The sequence below is a fragment of the Panicum virgatum genome, chromosome 4K, assembly GCF_016808335.1.
Source record: "Panicum virgatum strain AP13 chromosome 4K, P.virgatum_v5, whole genome shotgun sequence".
NCBI lineage: Eukaryota > Viridiplantae > Streptophyta > Magnoliopsida > Poales > Poaceae > Panicum > Panicum virgatum.
In genome coordinates this window covers 8,030,812-8,049,342 of record NC_053139.1, presented here as the reverse complement: position 1 = coordinate 8,049,342, position 18,531 = coordinate 8,030,812, and the positions used below count along the sequence as shown (strand labels likewise).

The following is an 18,531-nucleotide window of genomic DNA, read 5'->3' as shown; positions in this document are numbered from 1 at the left end:
CCCGGCCGGCGGAGGAGCCCCTTCCTCCGCCCCGGACAGCGGCGGGCGTGCCCGGCCGGCGGAGGAGTAGGGGGCGCGGACGAGCGCCGGCGGAGCTCGAATCAGTGCCGGCGGAGGTCGAATCGACAACGCCGGTAACTAATCGGGGTCGAGCTCTTGATTTGGCACTGCTGCTGGCGGAGCTCGAATCGGCGCTGCTGGCAGCCGTGGAGCGCGCCGCGTCGGGGCGGCTGCGCGCGGCGGAGGCCGAGCTGGAGGACAAGGCCCGGCAGGCGGGGGGCCGAGTGCCAGGCGTGGATGAGCGTCGCCCAGAGCCACGAGGCCGTCGCCGCGGGCTCCGTGGCACGCTGGAGCAGCTCCTCCTCCGACCCTCGCGCGGCCGCGTCCGTGGGCGAGGACGCGCAGTCGTGCTGCTTCGAGGCGCCGGCCGCGGACGCGGCGTCGTGCGCAGTGTCGTCGGGCAGGTCGTGGGCCGCGGCGAGGTGGCCGGAGGCGGGCGGGGAGGTGGAGGTGCGGAGCTCGAGCGAGCAGGGCAAGGCTGGGCGGGCCGGCGGACGGGAGGGACACGGGAGAGGTTGATCCGCGCCGCCGCGAGGAGCTCGAGAGCGCGCCGCTGCTCCGTGCCGCGCACAGCTCCGCGCTCGCCGCCGGGGAGATAGGATTTCCTTTTGCTTTTGCCTCCGTGTTGTTGGAGATATGATTTTTGCCCGCGAGCTGCATCCACTGTTCACGAGAGGCAAACTCGATTTGCCTCTCCAAAATGCACATCGACTGTTGAAGTCAGTCTAAGACTACTATGCAAGTTAGTTCATGTGCACAGTTGTTAAAGAGCGTGAAGCATACAAGCACTCCTTGTCTTCTCAATTGCGCTCACTAGCATTCACTCAGTTCGCGGCTGCACCACTTTAGGCTGCTGGGCTGATTCCAACTGGGTTGAGCAGCCCAAGCCGTCTGGCTGCCCTCCACCAACCGTTCGGCTGCCCAACTAGAACAGCCCCAGTTCGCTACAGTGGCTAGCTGGAACCAGGCAGCCGGGCTGCTGCACGACGCGGTTTTTTTATTTTTATATTTTTTATTTTCATTTTTTTATAAAAATATATTTTTGTTTTCGAAATTTATAGGAATATACCCCGGCCGCCCCGCTGCCGCTGCTCCGGAGATATATGGCATAGGCAGTCTGAGATCATTCACTACACCAAATATCTCTACAATGTATATTCCTGTAAATTTCGAAAACAAAAATATATTTTTTATAAAAAATGAAAATAAAAAAATAAAAAAACCGCGCTGCACGACTGCGACTCCCTGCAACAACTCCAGCCCAGAGCAGCTCAATGTAGACCAGTCCAGTGTATTTTGGACTTAGTTTTCAGCTGAATGCTAGTTATTCCATATGCCATTGTAGCCAGACACGCAGTAATCTGCCAAGTATGCTTTTGCTGCTGCACCGAAAGCATAATAAAACAAGATTAGCCGCACTAGCCAAAACAAGATTAGCCAAAATGGTATTTGGCACTAATTATCTCCATCTTCGTCTCTCACTATAAACTCTCTTGTTGATTTTCTTAGAGCAACTCCAGCAGAGAGAGCAAATAGCCTGCCATATGAAAATTTAGTCGGTGGACATCAAAAATCAATCTCCAGCAGGGGGAGCAAATAGGGTGCCATTTTAGTAGGACTTCCAAATTTCTCCCCCCACCCCCAATTTGGTGGCCCTCTATTTGGGCTGCCAATTGTGGGCTCCACCAATTTCTCTTTTTTTCATTTTCCTTCATCTTGATCTGATCCCTTCGGCCCTCGCCCCGCCCCGCCACGCCGCCGAGCTCGCCTCGTCCTGCCGCCGCTCTTCTCCCCAGCTTACGTCTCTTCATCGCCATCCGCTGCCGTGCTCTGCTCTTCTCCCCAGCTCCGCTCGTGGCGCCGCCGAGCTCCGCCCGCACCGCGCGGGAGGGAGCTCCGCGCGCCGCCGCCGCCGGAGGGCCCGAGCACACCAAATCTAGCAGAAAAAAAAATCCGCAACCACCGTCCAAACGGGAGCAACACAGTCACGCAGTATTCGCAGGCAGAATGCCACCCACCGCGGTGGGACATTTCGAACCCAAACCAAGCAAAGCCTCCGGCGACTGAGCCCGCCGGCGCCAGGCACGCAAGCAGCAGTAGCACCGCCGCGTACTAGGGGAGTTCCGAGGCTCAGCAGGACAGCAGCCCGCCTCCTCGGGAGCGGCAGCGCAAGGTAGAGAGAGCTGGAGGAGCCGGCGGACGACACTCACCTCCATCGCGGCGACGGGGATCTCGCGGCGGCGGCGTGGACTCCAAGTCGACCAGGCGGGCGAGCAGCCACACGAGCAGGGGAGGCGCGCGTCCCTCGCGGTCTGGGCCGGCGTGCGGAGGAAGAGGACGACTTTTGGAGGCGCGTGTTTTTTGACTGCGCGTTGCGCATAAAGTTGTCGCGGCGGCACAGGGCCGACGCGACGCGCGGACGAGTGTGACTGGGAGTGGAGAATGACAGGTGGAGCCTAGTTGTCAGTTGGAAAAATAGAAGTCTAATTTACTCAGCCCGCTAGAATGGAGGCTCATATTTGAGTGAGTAAAATTTAGAAGTGGGCTTCTAAATAGACATTTGCTCACCCAAATTTAGCAGCTCTATTAGAGTTGCTTTTACTCCATAAGATCAGTCTCAGTCTCAGTATATCATTTCATTGTATAGTTATTAAAATTGAAAACTTAGTAATCGAGCTCAATAAGTACAATAACCTCATAGGCTGAAACTTCTCTCCTGTCTCATGAAGCCCTCTCTGGCAATTTCCTTACTTAGCGCGCGTGCGCTGCTTGCATGTCCCGCCGAACAGTTCCCAATGAATCTTGTTTGCTAGTTCTACGTGACTCTGTAAACATATTAACTATTTCAAGTGATGATCTCCTCACATCATCTATTTCTTGCCTATTATTTTTCACCTTTTTTCTTAGTTTTAGTGTCGTGTGTATAATTTTTTTTTTACGAAACACAGTATAGATGCAGACTTACATGTATGTATAGTCGTATACTCCTCCAATAAATACACGCACGCAACCTTACCTCTATAAGCACATCCGAGAGACTGAGCCAATAGATCCCAAGACCGACGAAGTCACTACAGACATCTCGTTGTCAATAGATGCATCGCCTACCACTAAAAGAAAGCATCAGTATTCCTAAAATAAATATAGAAAAATACGAGCACATATGCTAAGTTGAGGACTCGAATTTTGGATGGATACATTCCACCACAAACAACCTTACAAGCTGAGCTACACTCAATTCATGTGCATATAGGATTATGGCGGGCTCAGAATTTTTTTATATACTTTCAATCAAAGTTTTTTTTATATATTATTAAAAGTTTTAGGGTTCCTTCTTGAAAGCTTTCAACATACATGTCTAAAGATTTATCCAATATATGTTGTCTGGTCCTTTTAAGTGTTGGCTTAAAGTTTTAGAATTCATGTTTGAAAGTTTTCAACATATGGGGTCAAAGTTTTATCTGATATTGGTATTCATGTACTTTTTGTTATGTAGCATTAAAAGTCAAAAATTTCTCAATTTCGATTACAAAGTCTCCTACATATACCTTGAAAGTAGGGAATACTTTATTTTAATTAGCACATTCCAAATATTTTCTCCATAAATAGGAAGGTTTGAAATATATAACACGAAAGTTCAGGGTATAAAGTATTTGGTATGTGGTTTGAAAGTTTCACAAAATCATGTGTAAAGTTTTGAATATGTCATTCAAAAGTTAATAAAATTCACATTCAACAATACCTTTTGGTCACTGTGTTTTTTTAGTTGTTAGCTTTCAGTTGTAATTATATTATCTAGGCCTACAGAGTTCTTGGATTTCAGAATTTAAAGGCAAATTTGGTTGAGGCATACGAAAATTTTTACATTATTAGGGTGAACTAGCCTATATGAACCTACAATTTCAAAAGAAAGTTTTTTATCATTTGCAGGGTAAAGTTTGAAATTACAAAGTTTTTGTATATTCATAGTACAATGTTTGAAATGTAAGTTCTTAAATTTTGGAGTGCAAAGTTTTGAGTTATCATTTTTAACAAGTTTTTGACTAATGGCTTCAAAGTTCCTGAATTTAAAGTATGAAGTTCATAAATTTGGAACACAATATTTTTAACATGTGTAAATTTTAAAATTGGAGATGTAGAAAGTTTTTCATCTCCGGTTACAAAGATTTTAGAATATTACTTAAAAGTTGATATGTACAAAGTTTTTATTAGTGTTCGACAAGGTGCTATTCCAGGCTCATCAAGGTGAATTTAGCAACCTTAGTTTGAACTATGGGTACAAAGTTTTCGACATGTGATTTGAAAGTTGGAGACGTAAGAACTTTCAATGCTGCAGATATATGAAGTTTGAAATATATTTTGAAAGATTTTCACTTCCAATTGCAAATATTTTAAAATGTTACTTGAAAGTTTGATATGTACAAACATTTGAACATATTATTTGAAATTTTTTTATTATGCGTGCACTGGTTGACATGTGACTTGAAATTTGGATATGTAGCACATTGAAAGCTAGGGATGTAGAAAGTTTTGAATATATAGTATAAAATTCTTCCACTTCCAATTACAAAGATTTTATAGTGTTACTTGAAAGTTTGATATGTACCAAGTTTTTGACATGTAACTTTGAAAAATCGAGATGTAGAAAGTTTCTGAATACCCCACCCATGAGTATTTGAATTTTTTTTGTCAATTTAAAGTGATTATATATTTGGATGTGAAAATATTATAATACATATCGTATAGAGTTTTATTTTTTTATTAAAACTCACGAAGCTAATTTTGATGTTTTTTTCTTGTTCATTGCCGATTATTCTTCTTCAAATAGTTAAGATGATATATGAAAATATTTTTTAAGTTCTTCTACATCCATATAGGTGTAAAAGCAATTCCCCGCCCATATTATCTCCCACACACCCGCTGTCGCGAAGGGATTGGGAAAAGCAAAAAAAATATGCCGAAGTGCTAACAGAAGCTAGATAAGAGAAATAATAATCAAAGCTAGACAAGAAAAATGAGAACATCATTTGTTGCATGTGCACACACTATGCACCAGTAGCTAATTGCTGAGTTTGTGCGTCAGTAGTAGATCGCAGCACGTGTTCGCCGCGGACTCATCCTATCCTAGCGCGCGATCGCCCACCAAGTGCCCCCCCCCCCCTCTCTGGTCTCTTCTTATAACAATCCCACCGTTTCAGCAAATTTTGCTAATTTGATATAAAATTTAATGCCTACAATTTTTTTTTGAAACTCATGTTGAGACAGCGTGGCACGTGCAGGGAGCAATCCATGGTCGGTTGTCCGCTACTCCGCTCTGAATTATTTTTCCTTCACTAAATTTGAATAAACGGACAGGTGTCGTCCACCCGTCGAGCCCGAAAAGGTTCTCGAGTCCCGTACTCAAAAGACGCGTGACGAATATCCCACGCCTTGGATCCGCTCCCCCCCTTGGGCTCCTCGCGATCTCGCGGAACCAGCGCCGCCACCCCCACCCCTCCACTCTCCTCCAGCCCCGCCGCAACCGCGCCCCCTTCTCGACCCTTCCAGGAGCTTCCATACTCCCAGGCCCGGGCGCCCCCCGTCCGCCGCCGCCGCCGCCCGGCCCGGCCGCGAGCCCGGACGAGCAGGGATGGGGTTCATCGGCGCGCACGGCGTGGAGACGCTGAAGCGGTACAGGTACAGCGGGGAGGACCGCTCGGTGGTGGCCAAGTACGTGCTCCAGCCCTTCTGGAGCCGATGCGTCACCCTCTTCCCGCTCTGGATGCCGTGAGTAGCCCCTCTCCTCCCCCTCCCTCCCGCTGTTCGGTAGGCGCTCGCTGCTGCGTGGGTAGTTACTGGTCGAGTAGTTGCTGGCTTGCTGCGTTTTCCTAGCTTGTAACTTGTAAGTCCAGTAACAAGTGTCCTGGTCAGTACGGTGTGCCGATTAGGAGTTGATTGTGTGCTGTGTAGTGGAACCTGTGGAGAACTGGAAATGTCCAGAACGCTGCGTACGGTATTCCGCCTAAAATCATTTTCGAGAGGGAATATTCCGAAGTTAAGCAGACACTTAAGAAGTAGGGGGATTGATAGGACTGACCTCTGGTTGCTATCTGAAATTATATGGCTGAGAAAATTAAGTTGTGCATTTGCAACTTGTCCGGCTATTATACTGTTTTCAGTAGCCAATGGATTCTATGGCAATTTCTGTAAGCAGAGCAAGAATAAATTGTATACGCTGAATTGCTGCTAAGAGATTCTCCTTTTTTGTGGGTGCACGTGGAAAATATACATGTGGTTTCACGACTGTTGTTCATAGATCAAATTTGCGAGTGCGAGCTGACTCAGAAATACAGCCAAGCTATTGCAGCCTGGAAAACAAAGCACTCTTAGGCCCCATGTTGCAGACATCTGACTATTAGTAAATTAAGCATTAGCCCTATGCAAACATTATGCTTCATATTGCACTTTCTTTTCTCACCACAAGTTCTGTACTGACATATTTTTTTTCTCACCACAAGTTCTGTACTAACTTTTTTTTTCTTCTAAATTTCTATGCACGGATTCACAAATAGACCAAATATGGTAAGAGATTGATGGTTACATTGTCACTTCCTGGTTGGATTCATCTCATCTGGTTCAACACATGGTTATGCTTTCCAACATTTCAGATCACACTTACAGGATTCACGTTTCTAGTTCTATCAGCGCTGCTTGGCTATGTAAGCATCTTCCTTGCTTGAATTAGTTGCAATTTTGTGATGCTGTTACCTAGCTACAAAGATCCCACCTGTGCTTCTTTTGATGCATTCTATATCTCATGACGTCACCCTTCATTTTTCTTACTCATTGTGATGGTAATCAATTCTGCAGATATATTCACCTCGTCTTGACACTGCTCCACCTAGGTGGGTCCATCTTGCCCATGGATTACTTCTCTTCTTGTACCAGGTTTGTGAAACCAATGATAATATTCTAAATGGCCAATTATGTCTTCGTTATGATTCTTATTTCCCCCTCATTTAATTACCAAAGATTAACGCACCGCTTATGCAGAAGTATTTAGTTTGAAAGTTTTACAATGACCCTGCTTTTCCTATATTAGAATTTAATTTCCTACCAAGAGAGACAATACCCCGCAAACAAGGGTGTTGTGTCAGTGTTAATGCAAGTGTAGTAATAGTGTCTGACTAATGAGTAAATAGCATAGCTTATGGATAGAAGTGCAATTGCTCTAGGTGGTTGAATTTTGATTTCCATGTCATCTTTTGCAGAACAGTTATTTTTAGCTTAGTTGCAGGTGAATTGCAGGTCCAGAAAGTTTTTAATTGTTAAGGTTCGATTCAATTTTTACATGCTTTGGCGTGGTCAAAATTAGCAGTCATTGACAGAAAAGTAAACAAAATGTTTTGTTGTAGTCAAATGAGAGCAAACTACTCTTTTGGCTTGATACTGATTAGCACTTACCCTGTGCTTTTTCTGATGGTCTTGTGTTGCTAGAAGGGGTCTGATATAACCATATATCTTAAAACTTACTGAACTTTGTGTTGCTAAATTGGTTTATTGAGCTCATACTGTCATGCATTACCTTTTACAACATCCAACACAACTGTGGCATAATATCTTATTATCTTCAGATATGGACAATTTTACTTGGCAAACTCTAGCCCGTCCATATTCATATTATTTGCTGAATGTATTTTTGCGTCATATTTGCTTATGGACATTAAAAAAAAAAGTTCAGAACCTGCTTTCTTGTCTGCTGGTATGCAAAAAAGTTCATAAGTTGTCTAAATAAAGTGAAGACTATGATGGCAGCTTCTTCGCAATTTTGATAGAGTGGTAATGGCATAATATTTCCTTATAGCATCTTCTTTAATGGAATAATATTGCCTCTGTGCTAGACTTTTGATGCTGTTGATGGTAAACAAGCAAGGCGTACTAGCTCATCAAGTCCTCTTGGAGAACTTTTTGATCATGGTACCTTTTTCTAGCCCTCATTTTCTGTTTCTTTTCTCAATATTAGTATTTTATCTTACTATCTCGGAATTGTTATTTTACAGGATGTGATGCACTTGCCTGTGCTGTAAGGATTTTTAGCCCTTTCACCTTGTCCTCCTTTGATCTTTGAGATATTTCTCTGATTCATTGTTAGTTTGAAGCCTTGGCCCTTGGAAGCACCTTGATGTGTGGAGGATGGACATTCTGTTTCTGGGTGGTTGCTGCTGTCCCGTTCTATCTTGCAACCTGGGAACAGTAAGACCCTTTGCCTCTACTCATTTGGTGTGGAACATATTCTATATTTGAGCATGATTTGATCTCTTTTTCCTTACTATGTTTTCTGATCGTTGGATCAAATGGTTAAATTTGCGATGTTAGTTACTAGGCTTGTAAGCTTCGTACCCCCTGTGGTATTCAATTATCTGTAATGTTATCTATTGTGCATGTCATTGTATTTCTTTTGCATCTCATTGTTTTGTACTCCATGGAATACAATATGATAAGTGACAAAATAGCTGTGCTTGGATTGCCACCCTCATGATAACTTCCACAATAGCTGGGGAACACCTTGGTAATTGGCATGTGTTTTCATTTTCTTATCACTAAAGATGACAGTGTCTTGAAAAGCGCTAAGGCTCTAGACGGACAGTGGGGTGGTTCTGTATGCATCATCACTGATTAGGCGGGCTAGACGGTGATCAGGCGCTAGACAAGAGGATCTTACAGCGGGGGCTTCCCCCGCTGTACAGTTTTCAAAAAAGACAAGAGGATCTTGCTTAGAGCCTCAGGGTCACCTAGGCAGGCTAGAAGGCTTAGTTTTTAAACAGTGGTAGATGATCGCTACTTTCTCATTGTCCATAGTGAATGGAGGTTTTGGTGTGACAGGCAGTAGGCTGGGGACCTCAAAAACTTCCTCTAAGACCTGCTGCTTTTGTTGTTTGGGCCGTTTTTATTTCTGTTAAGTATGTGCGCGTGTGGGTGGGTAGTTGATGACTCCAGATCTCCTGTGCGTTTGAGAAAAAAATGGATGTTCATTTTTTCTGTTTTACTGGTTCCAACCATTGCTTCATGTATTGTTGGACTGGTGTTGTTAATCTTTAATTTTTCATAGTGTCTAGAATGTTTCTTTTAATAAATACTTGCACTTGTGCTACCAGCTTCTTTACAAATACACTCATCCTTCCTACAATAAATGGACCGACGGAGGGCCTGATGTTGATCTATGTGTCCCATTTGTTTACATTTCTTACTGGTAACAACCACACCCCCTCCCCCCAACCCCAAAAATCTCGATGTGCAATAATCTTCTTCTTGAAAATTCTATTATATTCTTCTTAAACGAAAACTTGTACCACAATTTATGTTTGTTCTCTCAACCTAGGCGCTGAATGGTGGGCACAGGATTTTCGGAAATCACTACCCATTTTTGGTTGGATTCCACTTCCATTTCTTTCTGGTATGTACTGTAGGAACTATCAGATGTCTCCATTGTTCCCTGTGAACTCAGTATTACCCTTTAGTTTATGCCTTATCTCTATGTTGTTTGACTGCAAGCATATAGGTATTGCTCTGCTTTTTGCTGCAGTATGATATCTGTTTCTTTAATCAATTGGATATGTGTGCTAGCAAGTGCAAGTGCTCAAATAACTATTACTATAGTTGTTTCTAATGTTCTTTCTTTTTGCTTGTTTCAGAAATTGAAATCCCCTTATATGTTATTGTGCTGATTCTTATGATTGTGGGTGCTGTTATACCTACTGTTAGATCCAAGTAAGTCTGTTATACCTACTTTGCGATAGTTCCCTAACATGAAGCAGGTCTTGTTGTGGAAGTACATGCAAATAAATCCTTCCAATTCCATGAATGATTCGCTTCCTGTTCAATTGACTTTGGGATATTCAGCACAGGACAGTAATGATTATTGATAACATAACTGTGCTATGCATCTCATTTGCTAATTGCTACAGATGATCAATTATACCATTATGTTACAATCCCTTGTAGTGAGTACCCAAAACTGCTTGCAAATGTTGATTCATCCTCTACCATTAACCTTTGCAACCACAAGATGAAGCGATAATAATAGTAAATAAATATAACTGTGTTGCATATGTCTTAATTAATCTTTGCTTACAAGTGATTCTCCTGTTGTCCAGTGTCAGTAATGTTCAGGAGGTAGTGAAGGCGCGAAAAGGAAGCATGGCACTGGCATTAGCGATGGTGGGCTTCTGATATTCTGATATGTAGGCAAAAATATTTTTTTAATGTTGATCTTAAGAAACATGTAGAAACGTGTATTCTTCAGTATTGCATTTTCAACTTTGTGTCCATTAGTAGAGTTTTTTCTTTCATTGAGTTCATATATGTTTGCACTGCAAGTGCTGAAAAAGCAATAGACATCTAGTTCCCTCCTGCATTTTGCCCCCTAGAGCATCTAAATTGTAAAGCTTAGGCATTAGTTTTAATGTGTCTTTAGCTTATACTTTATAGATACTAAGCTGTTTTGTCATTGTATGTGTGTCAGTCTCAGGTTGCATGCTCTATGGTTTTATATAACCTATTCGATTCACATTAATACATTATGAGAACTAGGAATAAAACTTTGCTTATCTCTACAGATACCACAAACCATTAGTGTTCATTCTTTTACTTTTTTATACTTGGCTGCAGATCCTTCCTTTTATTGCACTGCTAGCTGGAGTTTCTATCTGGTATGGTTATCGGACAACTTATTCTTGTTTATTGTATAGGATACAGCTTCTCTGAAATCTAAAAGATATAATTAGGTCCCTGTTATGTCTTATGCAGGTGTTCTCTTTCTCCTTCCAGTATTATGAGGAACCAGCCACATTTGCTTGTAATCGGAACTGGCTTTAATTTTGGATATTTGGTGGTAAGTTTCGTTGCTTTGTTTTTGTTGTTAGATGAAGCTCTGGAAATCTTTAACTGCAATGAAAATTTATATCTTTTGAACTTTATTTGCAAAACTTCCTTGTGGCTAACTATTATAGAGGGGGTTTGGTTCGACAAAGCAGTCTCAGAAACCCATGCAGGTTATCTCAGTGTGGTTAGTAGTTTAGTCTTCAGTACTTTATAGTCCCGTACCCATTAGACACCCCACCTGGATGTAATGTGTGACAGCATGAGTCAAGCAAATTCAGGAGTCGCTGATGACAGCACCTGATGACTACTACAGATTAATCAGATGTAAATTCAGGAGTTGCTTGATGTTCTTTAGTATTGTGTCATTGCGTGGTTGGTTTCATTGCGGGACAAAACCGGCACAAAATATTAACCCACGATCAAACCCTTTTTTATTTATCTCTAGAACTATTGTTCACCATTTCATAGTGTGAATAATCATGCATGGACAGGGAAGAATGATACTTGCTCATTTGTGCGACGAGCCGAAAGGTTTAAAATCTGGGATGTTCATGGTATGAATTTATTTGATGTCAAGTCTTCTCATCTTCACATACCAAGTGCAGGTCACATTTAATGCTAATTAAAAAACTCCTTTTGCAGTCTCTGGTGTTTCTTTGTTTTCCGATTGCTAATGCTCTCATTGCAAAGATCAATGATGGGTAAACTCTTTTGTTAGTTCCACCTAATACCAGTAACATCAGCTCTTTTATAATTATGCTAAATGTTTCAATCTTCTTACTGACAGGATGCCTTTGGTTGATGAACTTGTGCTGCTTGTTCTGTATTGTGCATATACAGGTGAGCTTGAGCATTTCCAGTTTCATAATTACACCTCATGATCAATTTGAAGGAACCCTCCCTGTGTCTTCCTAGGCACTAGTATTTTGCTTGTCCATTCCATTCGGTAGTATCACACCTGGTCACCTGGAGCCCTGGATAGTGGGACAAAAGGGCATGTGTATATTTATAAGGTGCCGTTTCAGATAGTGCATAGTTGGCTAATGTTTAGTCAAGCGTATCCAGATTTTATTTTCTGATTGACTTATACCGTACTGAGATAGTGGCTAATGTTTAGTCAAGTCTTTCTTCATTTACTAACGATAATGTCACAAGCAATATAAAAATGTACTGCTCTTTTTTTTTCTTTTATCGCTGTTATACTGGGTATGGTCAGGGGCCCACATGCATGCATGTGGTATTCTCTTGTTCATTTCATCTAACTATTGCATCTCGAAAGTCTGCACATGATGTGACAAACCTCTGTACTATGTTCTGCTGACTGCTGTTATGGTTACCTTTTATGCCAATCCTTCTGCTTGCTTCTTGGGCCGCAATAAGCATTTACATATCAGCATTTCATTTTTGTGACAGTGGGTCTTTACCTACACCTTGCCGTTTCGGTTGTGCATGAGATCAAGGATGCTCTTGGAATCTATTGCTTCAGGTCTGCAAACCTCTGTGTTATCCTACTATCAAAGAAAACTGCCATATTTCAACTTGTAATCACTTTCTCTTTTTGGCTGCTGCTGATGACAGGATAACTAGGAAGGAGGCTTGAGTTTGTTGCAATGTGGATATATTATTTCACAAATACTAGCACGTAGCAACAATTCATCACCATGAACGCTGGAGTTGTGTCCCTGGAAACGCCACAATCATCTGTTGGTTGTGATGAGAAGTCTAGGGATTGTAGTGCATAGTTATTATCTTGGTCATATGACAGTGTAATGTACATTATGGGCTGCAGATGTATGGTAGTAATAGGGCCCTTAGAAGATATGATGAAGGGATCAAAGGATACAGATAGCGTTTTTTTTTTTTGAAAACAGATCACCAGCTTTTCCAGAAAGCAAATAAGGTTAAGGTACAAAGTGAGTTGGGCCAGCCAACAGCACTTAAAAAAGAAAGGGAAAAGAAAAACAGCATCCTAGATACCGCCAACAAAGAAAAAGCCAACAGGACGCAGCCTGGGAACACAAAGGAAAAGTAGCTTTAGCACCAGACATCATCCTCCTCAGGCCCTCCGGACTCCTCAAAGGTCAGCACCCAGGTGTGCAGTTCAACAGCCTGTATCAATGAAACAAGATTTGAACAGCTTGTATCCTCCTTCCCGTAGAAGCACCGACCATCGCTGCATCAATGAAACAGATTTGAACAGGATTGAAGTTGGAGATCTCGGGTAATGTTGTTGTATTCTGATTTTATTTCTAGTCACCCACAAAGACCAAGCCACAATGACAAAAGCAAAGAATTTTAGATCATAATCATGACACCCCACCGGGATCCAGTAGTCTAACGTATGAGACAGGCTCGATCCCAACTCAGCATTTCTTTGAAGCACGCCCAAATGAATTTTGCCATAACACATTGGAACAAGATGTGATTGACCGTCTCGGGAGAGTTACATAGGACGCAGTTAGCGTCCCCCTTCCACTTTTTCTTCTTGAGAGCCATGCCCGTTTGCAATCTTTCGTGCAACGCCAGCCTCATGAAGATTTTTAATTTCATGGGAAGCTTAGATTTCCATCTTTCGTGCAACGCCAGCCTCATGAAGATTTTTAATTTCATGGGAAGCTTAGATTTCCAGAGTTTATCAAGCTGCTTACTCCGAACACCCCTAAACATGAAAAACCTATACATCGACTTTGTTGAGTAGCACCCACTCTTCTCGAAGGCCCAAACCGGCTTGTCTTTGCCTGGCTGCAAGGAGACATCGCTCAGCTTTGCGACCAGTTCCTCCCACTCCACTATCTCTAACGCCCCAAAGGAACGATTAAATTGAATATTGGGTCCCCCCTCACACATATAATCTTGCGCCAGAGCATCCTTCTTGCCGCAATAATTGTATAGTCTTGGAAACAGCAGGCGTAGAGGTACCTCACCAGTCCAACAAACATCCCAGAAACGCGTGTTCCGCCCGTCAAAGACCGTCATCCGCAAACCAAAACTGATGTTGTGTCGGATTCTCTGCAAACCTTTCCAGAATTGGGATCCCCCCCCCCCCCCTGCTGTTAATGAAAGGTCTATTCCTACAATATTTTGTTTTTAGGAGCTGACAGCATACATCCTCCTCCCTATCAACCAGTAGTCGCCAGGCCCACTTAAGGATGATGGCATCATTGAAGGTTCTTGTATTTATAATGCCCAGCCCCCCAAAGTCCTTTGGCACACAAAGTTGTTCCCATTTTACCATGTGATACTTGAATTTATCGTTGGCACCTCTCCAAAAGAACTGCGAGCGGATAGTGTCCATTTTGCGATGGATTCCCTCTCCCAACCTAAACATCCCCATAATGTAGGAGGGGATGCTACTTAGCACGGAATTTGTGAGAGTAATCCTCCCCCCAGAGGACAATAGTTTTCCTTTCCAAGGTGCAAGTTTTTTCCTCATTTTCTCCACCACCCCCACAAAGGAATTGGCCCCTAGGTGTCTATCACTGATCGGTAGCCCCAGGTATTGCATGGGAAAAGCCCCCACTTTGCAGTTTAAGATGTTCGCTACACGTTGCTGTTCCTCTTGGTCGACTCCGAAAACAATCATCTCACTTTTGTGGTAATTTATTTTAAGACCAGTCAGCCATTCAAAACAATAAAGCAGGAACTTCATATTGGTGAGAGGGATACAGATAGCGTTGATAGTGTAAAATCATGCTTGGAGAGTGATTCTAGCAGGCGATTGTCTTTGGGATTTCGCAGTTTCCATCTTTAGCTTTGTTTTTAAAATAGATCTAGCTTTTTAGGGAGACCATATGTATGCCAAAACCTGCTGGCCCATGAGGTCGACCCTTGGCTTCTGATTTGCGGTCGGTGGCCTGTTTTTCATTTCGTGGGCCGTTACTTCGAATAAGAAACAGGTGAGATGGCTCCCATGGCACATTAACTAGGCAGCTAGGACTCTCTCTCTCAAAAAAAAAAAACTAGGCAGCTAGGCCAAGCACTAAGCACAAAACTCAAACAAAGGGCTTATAGCCCAATAGTCCTAATGCAAAACAGATTGCAACGAACGAACCATAGGCTAAAATCTGGTTGATGCTCCAACTCCTGGTCGCTTTCAGAATTAGAAGTAATGCTATCGCATAACAAGGTAAAACCTATGGTGCTGCTCTGAGCTGGCTGTTAACAGTAACAACTGCTCTTCACTTTCTCTGAATTATAAGAGAAATTTCCATCATAGTTCATAGTTTAGTTTGGAGGGTGACAGAAGGGCCAATGCCCACGTGTACTTCCATAGAAAATGAAAGAGGAAGCAAACGGGCCATATTCACATATCCTCCTGTCATAGAAAAGGGATGGCAGGGTGTTAACAGTGGATATCATAATATCAGATATCCTCCTGTACTTGCAGATTATGATTTAGGAAAAAGGTGATGGATGCTGCTGAAGCTCACCGATTCCCATGTCAGAACAAGCAATTGGGTCTCAAAACTAATCATCAGAGAAAGAAGGGTTGATTCAAGTGCAGGAACAAAAACAAAGTGCTTAAAGCCCTGCTAGAACTTGGCTTCTCTAGTCCATTCTGATGCCGCAACCGTGCAGTTTCTTCAACATAACACTGCATACAAATCCAATAAAACTGTATATACGAGTACTGGTGACTATTGATACGCGGAAGAGAAAAACAACCGGCAAGACAGGCAATACAGAAAATGCATTTATTGAGACTTGATATATACCATCGAAAGAGGTTTCCATTGATATAGCATAACGAGTATTCAAATGGTATACAAAGGTTCATGACAGCATTATGAAGGGGGCAAAAGAGGTAAGACAGTTTTCCCCAATGCAAACCATCATAACTACTAAAGGAAATCCATGAAGAATTTTCTGCATCATATAGAGTTACCACAGGAATTTCTTAAGGAAATTCCCTCAGCCTAGACAAAGCCTAACATGCATCTAAAAAAACAGCTTATTCGCGGAGGCAAGCTTCAAAGTCATTGCTTCTTAAGGGTTTTCTAAGACAAAACCAGACATACGGCGTCCAGTTGGTGATATCTTCCTTGAGCTCCTCTGGGTATGGGATTTCTTCCATAACATTGGATTCCAAATGGAACACACATATCCAATACTTTTGGTAGCAATGTTTATCCACGTAGTAGATACAATTCCTCTTAATCGAAGGGAACTCCTTTGCAGAGAGGGCAAATGTGTCCCCTCGACCCACAAATAGCGAGTAGTCACCAAGGTCCATCACCCTCTCGCGGAGCTCCATATTCAGGTCCAGCGTCCACTCTGGTTTGTAAACCTCAGCCACCGATCGGTGGCTTCCCAAATGCAACACCACAAGCAACAGCTCGCCGTTGCAGGCTACCAGATGGGCCCCACGCCTGTCACACCTGCAGAGCTTATTCACTACCGACTTACCGAGCCAACATTGTACATCCTAGTGCACTTTGGAGAAGGATCGGCTGAAGGATCAGTTCCAGTGTTGAGATCACATATGATAATGTTTCTCTGGACATCAATATAGTATGCTTTTCCTTCAAGGAATGCGATGGAATCGATTTCGGACGTACGTACCATACTCGTACATCATGGTCCAGTCGGCATATCCAGGGCGCCAGATGAGCGTCGTCTGCCCTATCAGACCCTTCAGCTGGGTTGCAATGGCAATCCAGTTCGACGATATGAGCGGATCATCGGAGAGGAAGACTCGGGTGAGAGGGCTCGGACACGGGAGAGCGATCTCCGTGTTGGAGAGGGGCTCCCACAGCACGAGCCGCGTCGGGGATCGGGCGTCGTCGACCAGGGCGAGCCAACCCCGGGACGCGCCGCAGCAGTACGGGAAGCCGGCCGGAGGAGCGCCGACTCCCATCCTCTGCGCGCCGCGACGAGGGAGGCGGAGGGAGTAGTCGCCGATCGGAATCAATCCGCTCCGCCCCGCGCGGCCGGCGAGGACCCATGGGCGGAAGGCGGCTGGGAGGGAGGTGGAAGCCCGCCAGTGGGCGCAGACCTGGTGGGTGTGGAGGAGACCGGCGTCGGAGGACAGTCGGCCGGAGATCTCCTTGAGGAGATCGGCGGGGAGGGACGACCAGCCGCCGGCAGCCATAAGGAGAGGGTTTTCCTTTGAGATACTGTTGTTTGCTTTTACGGATGTATAGGATATATGATGCGGGGGCTTTGCAGTGGTTTGATGGCTGGTTGATGGGCCTAACTTTTGCGTACTAGGCTTCCTCCACTCTCTCCCGGGCCCAAATTAATTTGAGCCCGTCGTAGCTTTAGGACTCAAGGCCTACTAAAAGACCTTGGCATTTAACAGACTTTTTTGGACAAAATTCAGTCTAGCTTGATGCTGGATTTGTTGGATCGAAACCATGCCAGATTCCAATCTTGTTCGGGAACCATTCAGGCTGCCGAACAAGGCCTAAAGGTCCTTTCGGTTAGTTGGGATTTTAGTAATCGAACGAGCCAAGGTCTGGGGGTGGCGGCAGGAGTGACGATTGTGGGAAGGAGAGGACAATAGAGAATCAGCCCTCCCTCGGTGCAGGTGGTCTGGAACCCTCAGCCAACTTCCAGACCACCAGCGCCGAGGATTTCACCACCCATCAGCTTCCAGACCACCAGCGCCAGCTTCCAGACCACCAGCACCGAGGGAGGGCTGATTCTCTATTGTCCTCTTCCTTCCCACAATCGTCACTCCTGGCAATTTTTTATTTTTATATTTTTCATTTTTGTTTTTTATAAAAATATATTTTCGTTTTCGAAATTTAAAGAAATATACCCCAGCCGCGCCGCTGCCGGGCGGACGGGACGTGGGCGCCCCGCAGCAGGGGTTTTTCTGCAAAAATTTTCATGGAAAATTTGCGCTGAGGCCCCTGGAGGACCGGTCACCCGGCAGCAGGGCGGGCGGCCCTCCAAGCCGCCCGGCAGCGAGGCGGCCGGCTGCCCCTCCACTATTTAAGGGTTGGCTGCCCCCTCCCCCCACCCCTCATTTTCATCACTAAAATTCCAGAAAAAAGAAAAGAGAGGGAGGGAGGCGAAGCCCTGCCGGATTTTCAAACCGGCGACTGCAGGTAATTAAAATTCTTCTACGCTTTATAAACAGTTTATGTTGTAATTATTTTTGTTGACACAATAGATTAGCAATCAGTTTAATGTATAGCATTATTGTGTGGCCAGATATGTCGAGCAAGCTTCGTTTTCAAGTTCATTATGGTGACTACTATATTTCTCATGATGCGTATGGAGTAGATTTATCAGCTTTTGAACGCAGAGAGTGCGGAATAGATAAACTCTTAGAGAGGAGTTTTGGTTCCACATGCAAATGGCTTCACGAGATATTCAATGTGAATTCAAAGACATATTTCCTAACCGTTCAGACTGTGACGAATTGGGCAACTGAAGGGGATTTCTGAGAGTTTATGCTTATAACAAACACCGAAGAATGGCGGACTTACATGTAAGCAGCTCTTGATCGTGGGTGGCCTCTTGCAATTCTAATTCAGATTCACCAGAAGTCAGGTCATTTCGGTGAAGGGTCCACAAGTACATCATCTCATATGAACCAATCAATGGAACAAGAAAATAAAGATCAGAACATGCATGTCATAGAATCTGAGCAAGGTATAG

The 18,531-nt window shown here is 43.9% G+C and overlaps 1 protein-coding gene, 1 long non-coding RNA gene and 1 pseudogene across 3 annotated transcripts; 2 read left to right on the top strand and 1 right to left on the bottom strand.

Annotated features, from left to right (window-relative positions):
• Positions 1 to 5,505: 5,505 nt before the first annotated feature.
• Positions 5,506 to 13,135, top strand: LOC120702947 (choline/ethanolaminephosphotransferase 1-like). 2 transcript variants are annotated; one of them, XM_039986941.1, is made up of 18 exons: positions 5,506 to 5,826; positions 6,612 to 6,621; positions 6,708 to 6,758; positions 6,910 to 6,987; positions 7,941 to 8,016; positions 8,100 to 8,122; positions 8,192 to 8,292; positions 9,195 to 9,289; positions 9,419 to 9,493; positions 9,732 to 9,807; positions 10,194 to 10,257; positions 10,708 to 10,748; positions 10,846 to 10,930; positions 11,412 to 11,474; positions 11,563 to 11,621; positions 11,708 to 11,760; positions 12,334 to 12,406; positions 12,499 to 13,135. In XM_039986941.1, the coding sequence occupies exons 1-18, from the start codon at positions 5,690 to 5,692 to the stop codon at positions 12,518 to 12,520; spliced, it is 1,182 nt and encodes a 393-aa protein (XP_039842875.1). In that variant the 5' UTR covers positions 5,506 to 5,689; the 3' UTR covers positions 12,521 to 13,135. The 2 variants fall into 2 exon arrangements, with proteins under 2 accessions (XP_039842875.1, XP_039842876.1); XM_039986942.1 differs by lacking the exon at positions 6,612 to 6,621 and having other exon boundaries at positions 5,507 to 5,826; positions 12,499 to 12,833.
• LOC120702948 lies at positions 11,767 to 12,105 on the top strand. The gene is made up of 2 exons (XR_005686591.1): positions 11,767 to 11,965; positions 12,020 to 12,105. It is a non-coding gene; the product is annotated as an uncharacterized LOC120702948 (long non-coding RNA).
• A 2,467-nt stretch (positions 13,136 to 15,602) lies between the features above and the next one.
• On the bottom strand, positions 15,603 to 17,042 carry LOC120702946 (annotated as a pseudogene).
• Positions 17,043 to 18,531: the final 1,489 nt, after the last annotated feature.

Bases quoted from the DNA above. Each gene is read 5' to 3' on its own strand.
- LOC120702947 (XM_039986941.1), top strand. From the start codon at position 5,690: ATGGGGTTCATCGGCGCGCACGGCGTGGAGACGCTGAAGCGGTACAGG. The intron at 6,988-7,940 runs GTTTGTGAAACC...CCTCTGTGCTAG, and splicing joins TACTTCTCTTCTTGTACCAG to ACTTTTGATGCTGTTGATGG. The intron at 10,749-10,845 runs GTATGGTTATCG...TGTCTTATGCAG, and splicing joins CTAGCTGGAGTTTCTATCTG to GTGTTCTCTTTCTCCTTCCA.